Genomic DNA, 14,973 nt, shown 5'->3' on the forward strand with positions numbered 1-14,973 from the left:
ATAAAATAAAACTGAAAAAGCAGTTCGACTCGCTTTTTTCTTTAAGAGTTCGTACCGGTAACCTTTCTATTAATGGACTCTTATCGTCTTAATGTTGGAAGTATAACCAACCACTTATCAGGTTTTCAGTGAGCGCTGAAGGGGTACCTACAATAAAATTCAATATCGCGGTTTAACTTTTGACTCGACGGAACGAAAAAAACGTTAAAAGCCATTTCGCTGCAGTTTTTCGCCGAAACGGTTGATAATTCTATTTTGCTGCCATCCGAGAGAGTGCTGTGAGGTAAAATTATAAAGTACTATCTCTTGATAAAAAGTGAGGTTTTCATGTTGTTTATTGGTGCTGTTCTGGATTTTGGGAAGTTTTTCATGACATTTTTCTATCGTAGCTCCTGTGGATTTAGAATTGATTGTTAGTCAAAAAAGACGCAAAACAAGCTGATTTAAACTCTCATAATGAAATTCTCTTCGTAGTAATGCCCTATGACAGAGTGGTCGATCGAATCTTGCGCTACTGTTAGCCGTTACAATGCTATGTAGTTATCAAAATTAAATTATATAATTTTAAACTTAAACTAAATAGATACCTACAGTTACATTAGGCAAATATAGAGAATACTCTCATAAATATTTGCTAAAACATACGTTGCTCGAAGTCAAAGCTTATAATATATAGAATTTATTTATCATATAAAATATGGTTCTAGCTAAACTTTAATTTCCTGCACGCTTGCATTACTTAGCTTTATTAACAAATATCGGTGTGCTTACTTGCTTGCATCAAAGAGCCTGGCCAAATTACCGACGGAATGCATACTGGAGAATGTTTGCTCGACACACATGTGAAAAGCTTCTATAAACCCTTTGGCAAAATATTTTGTTCTGCTTTTATTAACTCTTATGGTTGAAATAATTGGACTATGAAGAAACTATAAAACAGTCAGCCGTGTCAAAGGACCCAGATGTCATCTAAAACAAGTTTTCCGAAATTGTGAATAATAACTCCAATTTCTCAATTTTTTTCTGTACCAAGGATACTCAAAAGATACCCTGCCCCTCATGAAGAAAAAAAAAACAGTTTTTTGTATTTCAAAGTAGAAATAAATCGAATACACCCCACACCTATGCCACAACACTAGTGAAGCAAGGGATTAAGATCGAGACAATGACTAAGTCGCTTTAGTTCGCGTCTCCACGAACTGCCTGAGCCACCTTCAAACTACGTTAGTTACACAGCACTAGTTTGGGCATTCTTTATTCTCTGTGTATCCACGTCCTAGTGATTGCCTTTGTCCAACGTGTCAGAACCACTCCGTACCTGCGACATTCGTTACGCTTTATTATTCAATGAAATGGAGTTTTCTTATGTCAACCTTCGGTTGGAGTGTTGTATTCTGATGTTAATTTGGCTTTCCACGTAATTCGCAATGAAAATACTCGCTGCTTTTAAAATTTTGCTGTCGATAACGTCTTGACAATATGTGTCGTATCTGTTTTTGATAAATACGTGTAACCACACTGATCACCTGTATACGTACAACAAAGATCAAAACAGAGATGTTTTTCGCTAATAGCTTCTTATTATTCTCACTCCTGAAGATTTATAGCTATAACGTCATGGTTCAGCAAAATGAAGCTTTTCGAAAACTCCAGAAAAATACATTTTCAGCCGTAATCTCTCAAGTTCGACCAAAGAAAGCTTTAACGGTGTAGAATGGCGTAGGTAGAGATTTCAATGGACATACCCACATAATGTATGTATTTGTATGTAGTGAAGTGCCGTCAATTCAGGCTAAAAAAGGTCAATGGCTACTTGAGTACGTACTCAGTTCGAGAGCTGAACCGTTTCCGTTTATCGATTAAATTTTACACAAACCCTTTAAAGTCACTCATTTTATCTGGAACGAGATGTTATAAAATTCGTTGACTTTCCGCTTAAATAAATAATGTCAGTTATAAAAGAATTTCCATCAAAAATCTGAATTCAGAATTGAAAGTTACAAAAATGATTTCCTTTAAAAATAAATGAACTGTTATATTTTAAATGGTACTTGATATGAAAGAAACGCTATACTCACAACGAACAACCAATACAAAGTATAGAAATTAATCAACTCACTATGTAGATTCACGATGTTTTTCTGAGAGCTAATCGGACCGATCTTAATACTTCGTGGGGCGACTCGGCAAAACCGTTTTCAGGTAATTATTTGACGGCAATTCGCTTTTAAAGGGCTATTAATCTTGTTGCCGCCGTAGTTGCGTAGTGTTAATAACGTTAGCAATTCTGTTTACATTGCATTATAAAATGAGTTTCAATTCGGGGATAGAAGAAGAGATAAATAGGTACCTATTATGAAATATACATACTCTTGCATATATGTATGGTTAAAGAAGCTTAAACCTTCGTTTTTATTAGATATTTTTGTGTTGGTAAATCACCTTCTATTTGGAGACACGAGAATAAATTAAAACATTCAGTGAGCAAGCGGTGCGATCAATCTTCTGTCTCGGAAGAGCTCGGAGCTTGGTAATATGAACGCAGACATGTTTTTATTTAAATTTCATAATGTTATATTTAGATAAAGATTCATGTACATACATAAATGAACGAATTGTGTAAGGACATGACATGACATGGTTAAGATAGAGGTTCATTAAGACTACATAACATCGAAAGATGGAAAAAAAGTAAAAGCCACGCTAATCCCAAATTATTTGGACAAAAGAAGGCATCATGTAATTGCTAACTTTTCCAACAAAGCTAATACTTAAGTGTAATAAGTACCTATCAAAACTTAGTCCTCCAGGTTTTCATGATATGAAATATAGTATCGCGTTTCAAAGCAGCGGGTGCACAAGTTAGCGCAAATCTCTTACAACCGCATTAAGCATGCCAATCATAATTTGAAATAGTAAAGTGCAGTATGTCGTCATTTGTTTAAAATGCTCCTGAACGTGGAGCAAATATTTTGAATGATGTAGGTGTAGCCTGAGGGACAAGGTAGCGTCCTCGTAACGACGAGGTGGCACACAATGTTCTTTTGTGTTGACTCTTCCTGCATTCTGTATGCGCGCATCTGCCATTTCATTTGTATAATAATATTGCACGCCCGTTCTGTTGTTTTTTTAATTGACGTTACGTTACTTGTGAATCTACAATTCCGTAGAAATATTTTTTACTGAATTTTCGGTCGTATTGTGTAAATACTGGCTGAAAAGATTTTATAATATTCAACTTCATCGTAAATGTGCAAAAATAGTCTCTTCTCGCTGATCAGGTATACTACCTACATGTTTAGCTACTTACAAAGTATTAAGATTCAGTAATAATCGACGAAACTCCAAACATTCTGTTTTCAACACTTTAAGTTGATTTAACAAGTACAAAATACACAATAGGATCAAACTTGACCCAATAATAAGCCCTAGACTCGTGTCTTGAACCACTTACACAGCACTTACTGAATATTCATTACAGCAAACTTTAAAGTTTACATACAAAGTGATGCCTTGAAAAATTTCACGCTATGCAACTGAGATTATCTGTGTTTACTGAAATAAGTCGCGGTTGTCAAGTAATCGTACATATATAAGGTTCGTGAGGAAACTTTTTAGGACAGTTGTGAGCAAGTATGGCGATAATGTGCATTAAAGTGTTTCTTGTGGTGCTGTTTTTATTTGGTGTTGGTTATTGTCAAGAGAATGCTACCAACGCCACTGCAGCGCCAAATCCTACTACCGCATCTGCATCAGCAACAGTAACCACTTCTCTATCGCCAGTGTCTTCAGCTACATTATCAGTAAGTGATTATATACAGTTCAAAGATTCCAATGTATCCCTTTTTTAACGCCCTACTTCATAACCCAGGCAGCATACCCAGAATAGATCTGTTATTATATCAAATACCTACTTTTTTTTTATGAAACACTAATTCATATTTCACTGGTGTCTCCTTCATTTGTGATGAGTGTAAACACCACCAAGAACTCACGTCACTCCCTTTATTAATCAACACTCCATCCTTAGGATGAAGTCACGCCGCAAGTTGCCCTTGGCTTTCCTACTCTTTGAGGCTATAAAGTACAAAGAACCGTACTATTTGTACAACAAACTTAGCTTAATTGCTAGAAAGAGAGAACGCACGGTAAGACAATGCTCACAGTAACTCTCCACAGAACCGCACAGTACTGTGGCCTTCAGAGGCAGTTTTAGGTACGCTGCTACTAAATGCTGGAACAATAATCCCCCGCCAATGAGAATAAAATTATTTTTGTTTATATATTCCAGGCATTCCAAAACTTCAACGCAATGGTGGTTTCAATCCCCTTGGGCATCGTACAGGCATTAAAATATGTGAGTATTTCAATAAGTCTGCAAATGTCTATTTTATAAAGAACTACTTACCTATGTACCTTACTAAAATATTTTTAATTCAATATACCTATGCTTCTCCAGATAATATTTACTAGATTTATACAAAAGTTAGAACTAGAAAACCTTACATTCTATGTGTACAAAAACTTTAACGTTTGTTTTTGCCATTCAGAATCGAAAAACTGCCAGTAGAACGAATATTGTTTGGGCAGAATAAATATTATTTTGATCTTTTCAATAAATATTTATATTTTTATCAGATAAATGAAAAAACCTTGATTTGATTCTAAATCTGTTCTAATACTTTTTAATCTTTTTTTTGCAGGGAGCGAAAACTATGGACAGTGTCGTCAGAGCATTTTTCGCTCATAAAAAGTTTTATTAAAAAAGATTTTTGGCAAACCAACCTGTTTTATTTACTGTAGTGTTATGTTAGCACCTCACTCGCTTCAAAAATACATTGACAAAAGTTATATTTTTAGTGAAATCAATTCCTACTACTGCAAAAAAAATAAAGAATATACTTGACGAAAAAAATATGATAGACATGAATTGATAGTCTTAGATAACAAATAAATATAGGTACTTAAATAGTATTTAACGTAGGTAACAATATTGAAAAAATCAATAAGTTTTACTTAATTTCCAAGCCACGCTAACAAAATTCAGTATTTTACTCTAGACTAGTTTTGAATCACCAACAAAACACATACTGAATATTCATTAGAGCAAAATGCGGAGTGGCCTTACAGCGATGGCATGAAAAATTTTCAATTATATACTTAAGTGTATCTTCGGACGTCAGAAATGTAAGTATATAAGGATATGTGTGAAGATTTGAGTGTACAGTTGTGTAATAATATGGCGTCAGTACAGATTGTGTTCCTAGTAATAGTTTTTTTAGTGGGGGTGGGTTTGTGTCAAAATAATGCGACGGTTGCCCCTGCAGCAACTACTGCGGCCACTGCATCATCGTCTTCCTCTTCATCCATATCGACGTCTTCTACTACAACTACGCAATCAGTAAGTTATGTTCTAATCTAACTATGCATGCCTTAAGTTAGGCTTTTGAATCCCTGAGCATTCTTGTCGAGAAGATTTTCTGGTCAGTGAGTCGTCTTTGGGGCGGAAATTAATTAGGTACTATTCACTTCATATTAGTCAGAAAATATTAAAAAGAACTACTGCGTACGTCAAATGACTAAGTTTAGAAAAAGCCAGTGCGTCTTTATTCATTTGAATAAATCTGTTATACGAATTAGGTGAAATTAGTGAGATATAGAAGACGATAATAAAACTTCCAAAAACAATTGGTTTTACGTATTAACAGATAGTAAAGATACTTTGTGAATCCCTACAGTGAGTGTAGCTGAGTGTGTAGAATAAGCTTGTATACGCATGTAGTATTTATAAAAGGCTGTCTTGTGATGAATAGAAAATTAATTTAGCTTCACAGCGAGCAGGAATTAATTGCCAGTTCATACACATATTATTACGCACTTAGCAAATAATTAAGGCTAGGTTAAATTCTTACTCATTTATCTTTAATATTGAAAATTCAAGATAACTCGTGTTTATTTATTTGTAAAACTAGCTTCCGCCCGCGGCTTCGCCTGCATAGAGTTCGGTTATATCGAGTTCCCAAGAGAATTCCTCAAAAGTCCTCGATAAAAACTATCCTATGTTCTTTCTCAATGTCAACTTTATCTCTGTACCAAATTTTATTAAAGTTCAGTTCAGTGGTTTAGACGTGAAAGCGTGACAGACAGACAGACAAAGTTACTTTCGTTTAGCATATTAGTAGGGCGAACTACACTACATATGGCTGCTTTTGTACACGTGGCGTGAACCAATCTTTAGATCGTGTATTAGATATTTATGTTATCTTATAGTAGAACTACAAAACAACCTCTAATTTGTGCAGCTATGTAGGTTCCTATTATATGTATAGCTGACATTTAGGATAAAATAAACAATTGTTATGATTTTGGGCTCTTGCTTAAGTTATTGATGTGTTTTTCAGATGTTTCAAAATTTTAACTCGATGCTAACTGCAGTTCCGAAGAGCTTCATGGAAGCTTGTGAATATGTAAGTTTTGAATCCATAAAGTTTTATTTTCAACTTCGATAAGTAGGTAAAACAAAAAAAAAATTAAGTAGCTGGAGTGTCATCTTATGCTTCTCTAAAATTCTCTATACCTACTATACGAAAACATTTTGTCCTAAAACTGAACATTGCGCAACTAGGTCCCACCATCCTACTAGTTAGGTACTTGGAAACTAACTATGTTGTATTTTCTTTTTTTCTGTTACAGGGAAAGAAAGCCGTGGTAAATGTCTTGGAATCAATACTTGCCCAGAAACAAAAGTTTTTATCACAATTATAATACGTTTTAAATTAAATCTGTTTTATTGGATTATACTTCCCTCTATCAAATTAAACAATTTGTCATAGAACCACATAGAATGAACAAAAGAAATTAACATTTCATTGGCTCCAACAATAAACAAGCTACTGTAATTTATAGCACAACATTTTAAACTTGTTACATACTAGCAAAATTTAATACCAGAAAGAAACATAACATTTTATTCGCGGACTCACAACACATTTTCGTGAAACGACACTAATTTACAACTAAATTAAAAAGGACGTAACACCAATTATAAAATATGCAAATTCTGGTGAAAATACAAGTGTACGTTACGTGTGATGTATCGCAGCTTGGAAATGAGCCCATCCACTGACGAAGGAATATGTAATCAGTTTGATACAAGTACTCACTAGGAAGAACAGAGAATACAAGCTTTTTAGATTTTTCAGAAAAGTGTTTTAGTATAACCGACAGTATTTAGGAGAAACGGCAGGACCCTCTTCTTCTTAATGTAATGAATATTTATTTCCAAGATTTATCTACCAACAGTGGACAAATAGCTTGACGTGATGATGAAAACAAAGGACCTTTACATTGGAAAAGAACGAAAAAATAATACTACCTATCTTAAAGTATTTGCTTGTAAAAACAGATTAACTTTCAGCATAGTTAGAGCTTTGCCGATGCTAAACTAATTTCACATAGAATGTTTAAAATGAAATTGCATCGATTGTAGCTGGGAGCACTTTAAGTTGAAGGAATACTTATAGAAGGGTCAGTAGTTGTTTGTTCATTCAATACGTACTTTAAACTTACAAGGGGTAGAGTTTATTAATTAAGAAGTCACTCTCTGTTGAGAACGTTTTTCAAACTTTTAAAGCTTTGTCATACACAAAACCACACTAAAATACCTCGAAAAACACTTGAATATACCATCTTATCCTTTGGAGTTACTACTTATTGCTGTCTCAATAACATGCATGCCCAGTACGAATAGTATGGGCACATCCCTTCAGCTTGGGGCGGCTTTTGTCCAGCAATGGACGATTTTTTGGTTGTGGCGATGGATAGCTGAATACTCTTGATGTCTCAGAACCGTAGCCTGTGTGTGCATCTTCCTTATTAAGAAGAGAACGAGTGGTGATGTCAAGCTATTGTCTCATATCTGAATAGGTGAACGTAATCAGAACTACTTTAGTTTGCGTCTCGAGACACGGTTCTCCGTTCACCGTATTCAGAACTTTCTCGCAACTTCAATTTGGATGTTGAAACGTTTAGACATTGGAGATGCTACGAAATGCTTTCGTCGTGTGCGTCTGTGAACTATTATTATGCCCGTGTGCTAATTAGATTCGACGTGGCGTACTAGCTTAAACATAAACAATACATACATGGCCTTTAATGCTTTACACACATTTACATCTCATTTGTTACTTTGGGTATTACGTAGGTATGCGCGCCCGCGAAAACATGTCAATGCCTATGTAACGAAGAAGTACAATAGGTAAGTAGTTTAGATACATGTCGGTGGAGTAGTGTAGGGTTAAATAAGCGAGACAAGCCTTAATGGAAAAGGATTAAGTCTATATATAGCATTGACGTCTAGCGAGGGGTTTCAAAGCGAGCTTGACTTGAAAGATGAGATCGATGTTCTTTTGTTTTTTAGCTTCTTACCCATAATATTACGTACCAAATTAGATTACATAGGGTTTGTGTGAGGTCAATGTGAGACCGTTTTGTTATTCGAGCCCGCAGTTGCCAAAACGCTCATATACAACGAGACCGAGGCACCTGGTGTGAGTAATTTGTAAAATGTACGCGATGCGATGAATTGGCAATAAGTAAGTGTGAAATTGATACCTCCGATGGCGAAAATCATGTTCTCTTTTTTAATATAGGTAAGCGAAAATGTTTCTAAAAAATATGGGCCATTACACGACTCGATATCGGAATAATGCTTGTTCTCAATCGTATTTCATAAGTATATCAATTTGGTGGATAACATTTTGGGCTTCCTTCTCGAATTTAACAAGTTAGAATACAAAATATTTACATATAGCTGGTGTTTATATTCTCTTCCTCTGTCTATTTTCATGAAGTTATTAAATCGATATTATTTTAGTTCTCGTTATAGAAATTTCGTTTGTTTCTATGTAGTAGTTACGAGCTATAATTAAGAGCAGAGTTTTCCCTGTATTGATTTCTAATAGCAGGAAGTTAACAGGCAACACATTCAATACACGCCATATCTTTCTTTAATTTCCGGCACAATAAGCAAAAAATTTTGAGAGAAGAAAAATGTAGCATTTTGTTATAATAGTTGATTGACACACTACATACAATACCTTGACTTTTGTAAAATCCAAAATCGAAATCGAATATACTTTTAACAGGAATTTCCGACTTATCAAATGATCACAAGAAAATGGCTGAAACAATTTAGACCACATTGTTATCGCCTGTATTTATGAGAATTTTAGATAGGGACCCTAGTCTTAGGGAAGCTCTTAACCTGAACCTTAAAACACATAATCACAATTTAGTATCAAATTAACGGTAATACATCCAAACTTCAAGAGCGACAAGTACTTCTACTTTTTTGTAACTGTGTATGTTGAATACCTACAGCTACTTGTACGTTTTCATTGTAAACTCATATCATGCCTGCATCTTGAAATCTGTCACGAAATCCATCTCCCCATATTGCATACAGTATGAGACTATGCGTCCGTATAATATGACACGTAGCATTGTGTGCTCACAATTAAGGTGAATATATTCCAAGTTTCATTTCGCTTCTCAGTATTATATTTGTGCTAATATTATGTCTGAATAAGTTCTGGAGCTCTTCGCTAAGTTACAGCTTCTTAGGTCTTAAGGTTAAGCAATGCTTTGCGGTCGGTTCGTAGATGGTTGACCATAATAATCATCATGTCTATACCATGATTGTTGCACGTTACAATGGTGGGTCCTCACTGTCGTTTGAAAACTTTTGGCATTCTTTATGGATGGTCAAAAGTCAGAAAATTTGGAGGTCAGACTCTCGATAACACTTGTTACCTTTTATAGTATTTAACACAAAAAGTTAGGAAATATATAAATTGTCAGATATCAGGAATTGTTACTCAGGAGATCTCGAAATGTTCATTAAATCTTTAAGGGATAGCGCGTTTTTGCCACTAGGCATCTCTATATCAATAGCGCACTTATAAATAAATATTATTTGGAAATAAGAAGGTGAGAGAAATAAAACGACCATAATAAAATTATATTAATATCACATTGATATATTTTTCATTATTATTTTACTGAGTTTTTATATATGGCATCTACATAATTTGTACAACAAAAATATATTTTGATCAAAAACAACAGTTTTCTACTTAGCCTTCAAAAGATATTCACGTTCTCATACACAAGGATTACAGCAAAGTATTCAAAGTAGACAAAAATATAATCTTTACAGGTATGGTCTTAAGAAAATTAATTTCATACCAAATAAGTCTTGTACATTTAACAGTAAACTTTGAATGTAATTTGACGCAATACATTTTGAGTAACAAAAACATCTAATATTTGAAGAATACATATTATTTCTAACATTAGGTACTTGAAAATATACACATTATGCAAAGTAAATATTAATTGCATTAAAATCTTACATTAAGGCTACCTACATAGAATTACTTGCTTTAATATGTACTTAATAAATCAAAGCAATCTAAACGACGTGAACTAGAGTAGTCAATCGACGCCACAATCATTAAACATTCATATATTAATTCATAAATATAGCATTTGGTGGAAGTTCCCAATCAATATATCCTACAACTCACATAGAATAATAAAACAATAACAAGTATAATGCAAAATAAATCATAAGACTGTTTCTATTCGAAAAAAAATACAAAATAGGAATGTTTTCTGTACAAATAAGAATATATAAAACATATTCACAATTATATGTAACTGGTGGGTTTCGCAGAACATAAATACTGACTACATCCATACAATACGTAGAGTCCAATTACAATGTCCTATAACAAAATATCACATCATACGTCTCCTCGTTCACTACACACGCGCGGTGTAACCGGGTCACCGACACCAGCTATTATTTGTTGTTTTAATTTGTCCAAAACTGACAATCAGAAAAAACTTTACAACTCGTAAAGTTTAAAATATTCAATCAAGTAGCAACATCGCGCTTACTGCAAGCTTGTAAACCACCTGAGCCAATCAGTCTACACAAAAGTCAACATTTCTGTACACACAATACACCTAGGATACAAACCTATTAACATGAATGAAGATACAACAAATAAGCTCACTAGATGAAATAATCAATTACGGAAAGAAAGAAAAGAAAAAAAATCACATAAAAGAAAATTAAAACAGAAATACATCTTTCATCAGGAGTAAGTAAAGAGATCAAAATTAACAGATATAAAATTTTACATTCACGCAGATTATAAGAACAGTAGACACTATGTAAATAATGAGATTAGCTTATTCTGTAACACAAAATGAAATTATTTGACTAGACCGTTCGGTATGTTAATATAAGAGTTAATAATATCTTTCGGCTTCTTTTCGTCGCCGATATCTAACGAGATGTACGTGGGGTTTGTGACCGCCGTGTTCAGCGCGTTCTTTTGGTTTGTTTCAAATACGTCATCAGTTTCTTCATCTATCCTAGGACACATATTGAGATAAGGCGAAGAGTTACCTTCGTGGTCGGATTCTGAGCCGCTTCTAGCAGGTAAGTTATTCAAGGTAAGCATCGGAGTTAACTCAGAACCACAGCTGCTTGCTTCGGATACCCTCGGATTGAATTTACGAGCGTCGAAGTCAAATTTGGGGTCCTGAGCTCGAGGATTGTAGCTGTTTTGCCGTGAAGCTGGACTCATCTGTAGATAGCCTTGCTCGTCTGAAATTGTGAATCAAAGTTAACAAATCGCAAGTATTGTATAAAGCGAGGAAAGAACACCATGTCACACACAGAAATATCTTCTAACTAATAGTAGGTTAGGGTTAAGTCACACCAGCAAACACGGTTAGAAGCATTTTTTTTCTCGTAGCTAAAACTGCTTCTATTTTCAATACGGTGTGCAGTGTGACTTGACCACAAGTCAGCAAGTAAGGTATGCCACACGAGTTTTAATTGTTTGTTTGTTAGTTGTCGGTGTAGAGTGTACGAGTGCAATGAAAGGACCAACACAATTCAATGTTAGTCACGACAAATTCATGCTTTGATTTACCGTTCGAGTGTTTTTGTGTAGTCAGAATATAGGGTTATCCGATCCGTCTGATGAAAGGAAATAAAATAAGTGTTTGGAAACAAAAAGTGGAAAAACTCTTTGTTGCTGGTTTTTATGGACCTAATAATATGTATTTTATTGGACGTCCAAAGGATGATCCTAGGTAATACTCTACCTTTATTTACAACCTCAGCAGCTTGAAAAGTTAAATATAATTTTTAGATATTATAATCATTCAATGTTCATAAACCTATGTCATGTTCCATAAGATCATGAAATGCAGTCTTCTTGCCTATTAATACTAATTCAATAGACTTTGTACTGTACTGTGATTGATCATTCATAGATGCTTAAATCGATAGATATGTATGAACATAGAAATTCGCACAGTGGGAATCATTGCGCAATTCTGTTTCCAATTCTCAATCCCGCGTATTGTTGTTGCCGAAGACAATTGTCATACCATTTCAAGATCGAGTCTGTTGTTCGAAATCAGAAAGTTCTAGTTATCAGTCAGAAATATAAGGGAGCGTGTCCATCTATACATGTAATTTTATGTTGAAACTACTTAATCCTGACTTATAAATGATACTAATAGTTGTATAAGCCGTTCACGCTTTTACGGTGAAGTAGTAGAACCGATACAGGTATTTGAATATGGACCAGAATACCTACATACACAGTAATAATATTTTTCATCCCACCATCTCGGAAAGAGTAGTTTTACCCTTTGATATCTGAGCGCAAAAGCCGTTTTTATCCTCTAGAGCGGCAAAGTGATTTGAATTTAGAACATCGTGTGTAATACTCCATTTGTGACAATCTTGATAAGACTTTTTAAACAAATACATATTAAACAAATAGAATACTGCTTAAATTAATTATTCAATTAATTAAGTAATTTTTATTATTGTTTTTACATAGATTTTCAACCTCGTTTCATTTTTAAACTGAGCTTTCAAATAAATGAACTTTAATAGGAACTTCTTTATAATTTGATACTCGTATGTGCGCGCCATTTTGTTTTTTGCATTTAGTAATTTCCTCGATGAGGTGGGATGAAAAGTTACGTGTTGCACTCGAGTGCAAAGATTTTTCACCTTGTGCTCTTTTGATTCCCTCGCTATCGCTCAGGATTCTAATTATTGAAACACTCGCTAAGCTCGTGTTTCAATTTTAGAATCCTTCGCTTGCTCGGTCATCAAAATTGAGCCCGCGGTTAAAAAGCAACTTTGCACTCTTGTATAACAAATAACTATTATTTATATATGAACTACCCTATTCCAAAAATTTAAATTTTATCATATAAACTTAAATTTTACAGCACTTTTTGAACGTCAGGAATTTACAAAAGACAGCCCCTAAAACGCTCACCCTTCACCACTTCCTATGTGTTTCTGCTGGGAAGAAGTGGCGCAACAAACTCCCCAGCAACACATGTCTGTCTGTAGGTTAGAAGAACGTTTCAATATTGTCAAGATGTTAAAGTGACAAAAAGTCTTACCTATTTGTGTAGGCGTGTTAGGGAAGAAGTTCCTGTCGTTCGCGTACTCGTGACGCGGGCTGGGAGTGGTGAGGTTGTTATAGTCTGGAGCCATCACCATCGCGAGGTAGTCCTCGCCTCCAGGGTTCGGGTTCATATTTGTATATGCCGTGTTTAGGTCTACATAGTGCTGTAAAAGATGAAAAAATCTAATCAATAAAGTATCTCATAAAATGTTGCGTATCTAATGAAAATCTAATGAAATGTTAAAGATAGGAGAACCTTGCGCAGTTCAAAGACTATATCAAATGACTTGGAATTTCATCGTCACGTCCTTTGGAGATCAACTACTAAACTGGATTATTCTCTCACAAAGTTCTGTTGACAGTTTTTATCTGACTTTAAAATTCTTTGTAAACGCAAAAGTATCATTGATTCTGGAAGCTATGTTTCAAGTGCATTAATTACGAACAATTAACTCCTTCCGAATCCTACAATCACCATTGAACACATAAAATTTCCACCAAAACAGATATATAATATTAGACAAAAACATTAACGGCCAGTTTCTTCATCAAAAGTAAAAGTCAAAGTAATGTTTAAAGTAAAAGTAACGGTCAAATTCGTTTTTTCAAGGCTAAAGTGACAGCAAAATTAATATAAAAAATTAATTTGACCGTTACTTTTACTTTAGACATTACTTTGACTTTTACTTTTGATGAAGAAACTGGCTGTAAGCAAGTAAAACCAAAACTCCCTAGCCTGGTACATTTCAGTGCGCTTATAGCTCTGCTTCAGACAAACAACGCCATCTGCGCAAACAAGTAAGAACTACAAAGGATGTTAGTTGGATAACTGGCCATTTGCTTCATCGGGTAGCCGCTACGTCACCCTTAGAACGCACAAGTACAAAAAAAACAAATATTCAAATTGAGAACCTCCTACTTTTTGGTTCAAAAGAGATTTTAATTTAAAAAATAAGAACGGTGTTCATACTTTTTCCTGTACCTACTAAAATAGTAATATACCCTTTTTCTTGTGATTCTGCCATGCACAGCAGTATACTTACGTTTCGCACATTATCTTCTAAAAAGCCGCCAAGAATCTCTTGCAGTTCACTGAAGCTGGGCCTGTTGGTTGGCTTCTGATCCCAACACCTGAGCATCACGTCATGTAGCCGCTGGTCTGCGTACGTTGGCCTAGCCAGGCGATTTCTGTAATATTAAGAAAGTCGTCAATGTAGAAAATATAAATATAATAACGTTTAGTTACTTCAACCCAAAAGTTTGACTGAGAATTCCAGCTCTTCTTATCTGGGACTCTAAAATGTGGTCATCAATTTACGGAAATGATGATTACCTATATACAATAAATTAGATTTTGGTGTCGTTAATACCCTGCAATGATTCGAATAAATCCAATTCTCTTACAATGAAATCTGTGGTTTGAAAACACAGGTTTTCCTCAAGTCTGCAA

At 34.6% G+C, this 14,973-nt stretch overlaps 2 protein-coding genes and 1 long non-coding RNA gene across 9 annotated transcripts in view; 2 read left to right on the plus strand and 1 right to left on the minus strand.

Annotated features, from left to right (window-relative positions):
* The first annotated feature begins 567 nt into the window (after positions 1 to 567).
* LOC124632467 lies at positions 568 to 4,780 on the plus strand. The gene is made up of 3 exons (XR_006984630.1): positions 568 to 3,803; positions 4,292 to 4,357; positions 4,704 to 4,780. It is a non-coding gene; the product is annotated as an uncharacterized LOC124632467 (long non-coding RNA).
* A 181-nt stretch (positions 4,781 to 4,961) lies between these two features.
* On the plus strand, positions 4,962 to 6,781 carry LOC124632654. Its single transcript, XM_047167560.1, has 3 exons — positions 4,962 to 5,401; positions 6,402 to 6,467; positions 6,694 to 6,781. Exons 1-3 carry the CDS (start codon positions 5,204 to 5,206, stop codon positions 6,763 to 6,765), a joined length of 336 nt encoding a protein of 111 aa, XP_047023516.1. The 5' UTR covers positions 4,962 to 5,203; the 3' UTR covers positions 6,766 to 6,781.
* Positions 6,782 to 10,014: 3,233 nt separating this feature from the next.
* LOC124632210 (vascular endothelial growth factor receptor 1) overlaps positions 10,015 to 14,973 on the minus strand; it is a 31,098-nt gene continuing 26,139 nt past the window's right edge. For 5 of the 7 annotated variants that reach the window (XM_047166945.1, XM_047166947.1, XM_047166943.1 and 2 more), the window contains 3 exons: positions 14,567 to 14,711; positions 13,519 to 13,687; positions 10,015 to 11,683 (listed from right to left, as the gene is read on the minus strand). In XM_047166945.1, the coding sequence (XP_047022901.1) occupies positions 11,286 to 11,683; positions 13,519 to 13,687; positions 14,567 to 14,711 (712 nt within the window). In that variant the 3' untranslated portion in view covers positions 10,015 to 11,285. Of the gene's footprint in view, positions 11,684 to 12,014; positions 12,062 to 13,518; positions 13,688 to 14,566; positions 14,712 to 14,973 lie in introns of all 7 variants that reach the window. The other 2 variants (XM_047166949.1, XM_047166948.1) reach the window with 2 other exon arrangements.

This window comes from Helicoverpa zea, chromosome 8 (genome assembly GCF_022581195.2).
Source record: "Helicoverpa zea isolate HzStark_Cry1AcR chromosome 8, ilHelZeax1.1, whole genome shotgun sequence".
NCBI lineage: Eukaryota > Metazoa > Arthropoda > Insecta > Lepidoptera > Noctuidae > Helicoverpa > Helicoverpa zea.

Bases quoted from the DNA above. Each gene is read 5' to 3' on its own strand.
- LOC124632654 (XM_047167560.1), top strand. From the start codon at position 5,204: ATGTGTGAAGATTTGAGTGTACAGTTGTGTAATAATATGGCGTCAGTA. The intron at 5,402-6,401 runs GTAAGTTATGTT...TGTGTTTTTCAG, and splicing joins CTACTACAACTACGCAATCA to ATGTTTCAAAATTTTAACTC. The intron at 6,468-6,693 runs GTAAGTTTTGAA...TTTCTGTTACAG, and splicing joins TCATGGAAGCTTGTGAATAT to GGAAAGAAAGCCGTGGTAAA.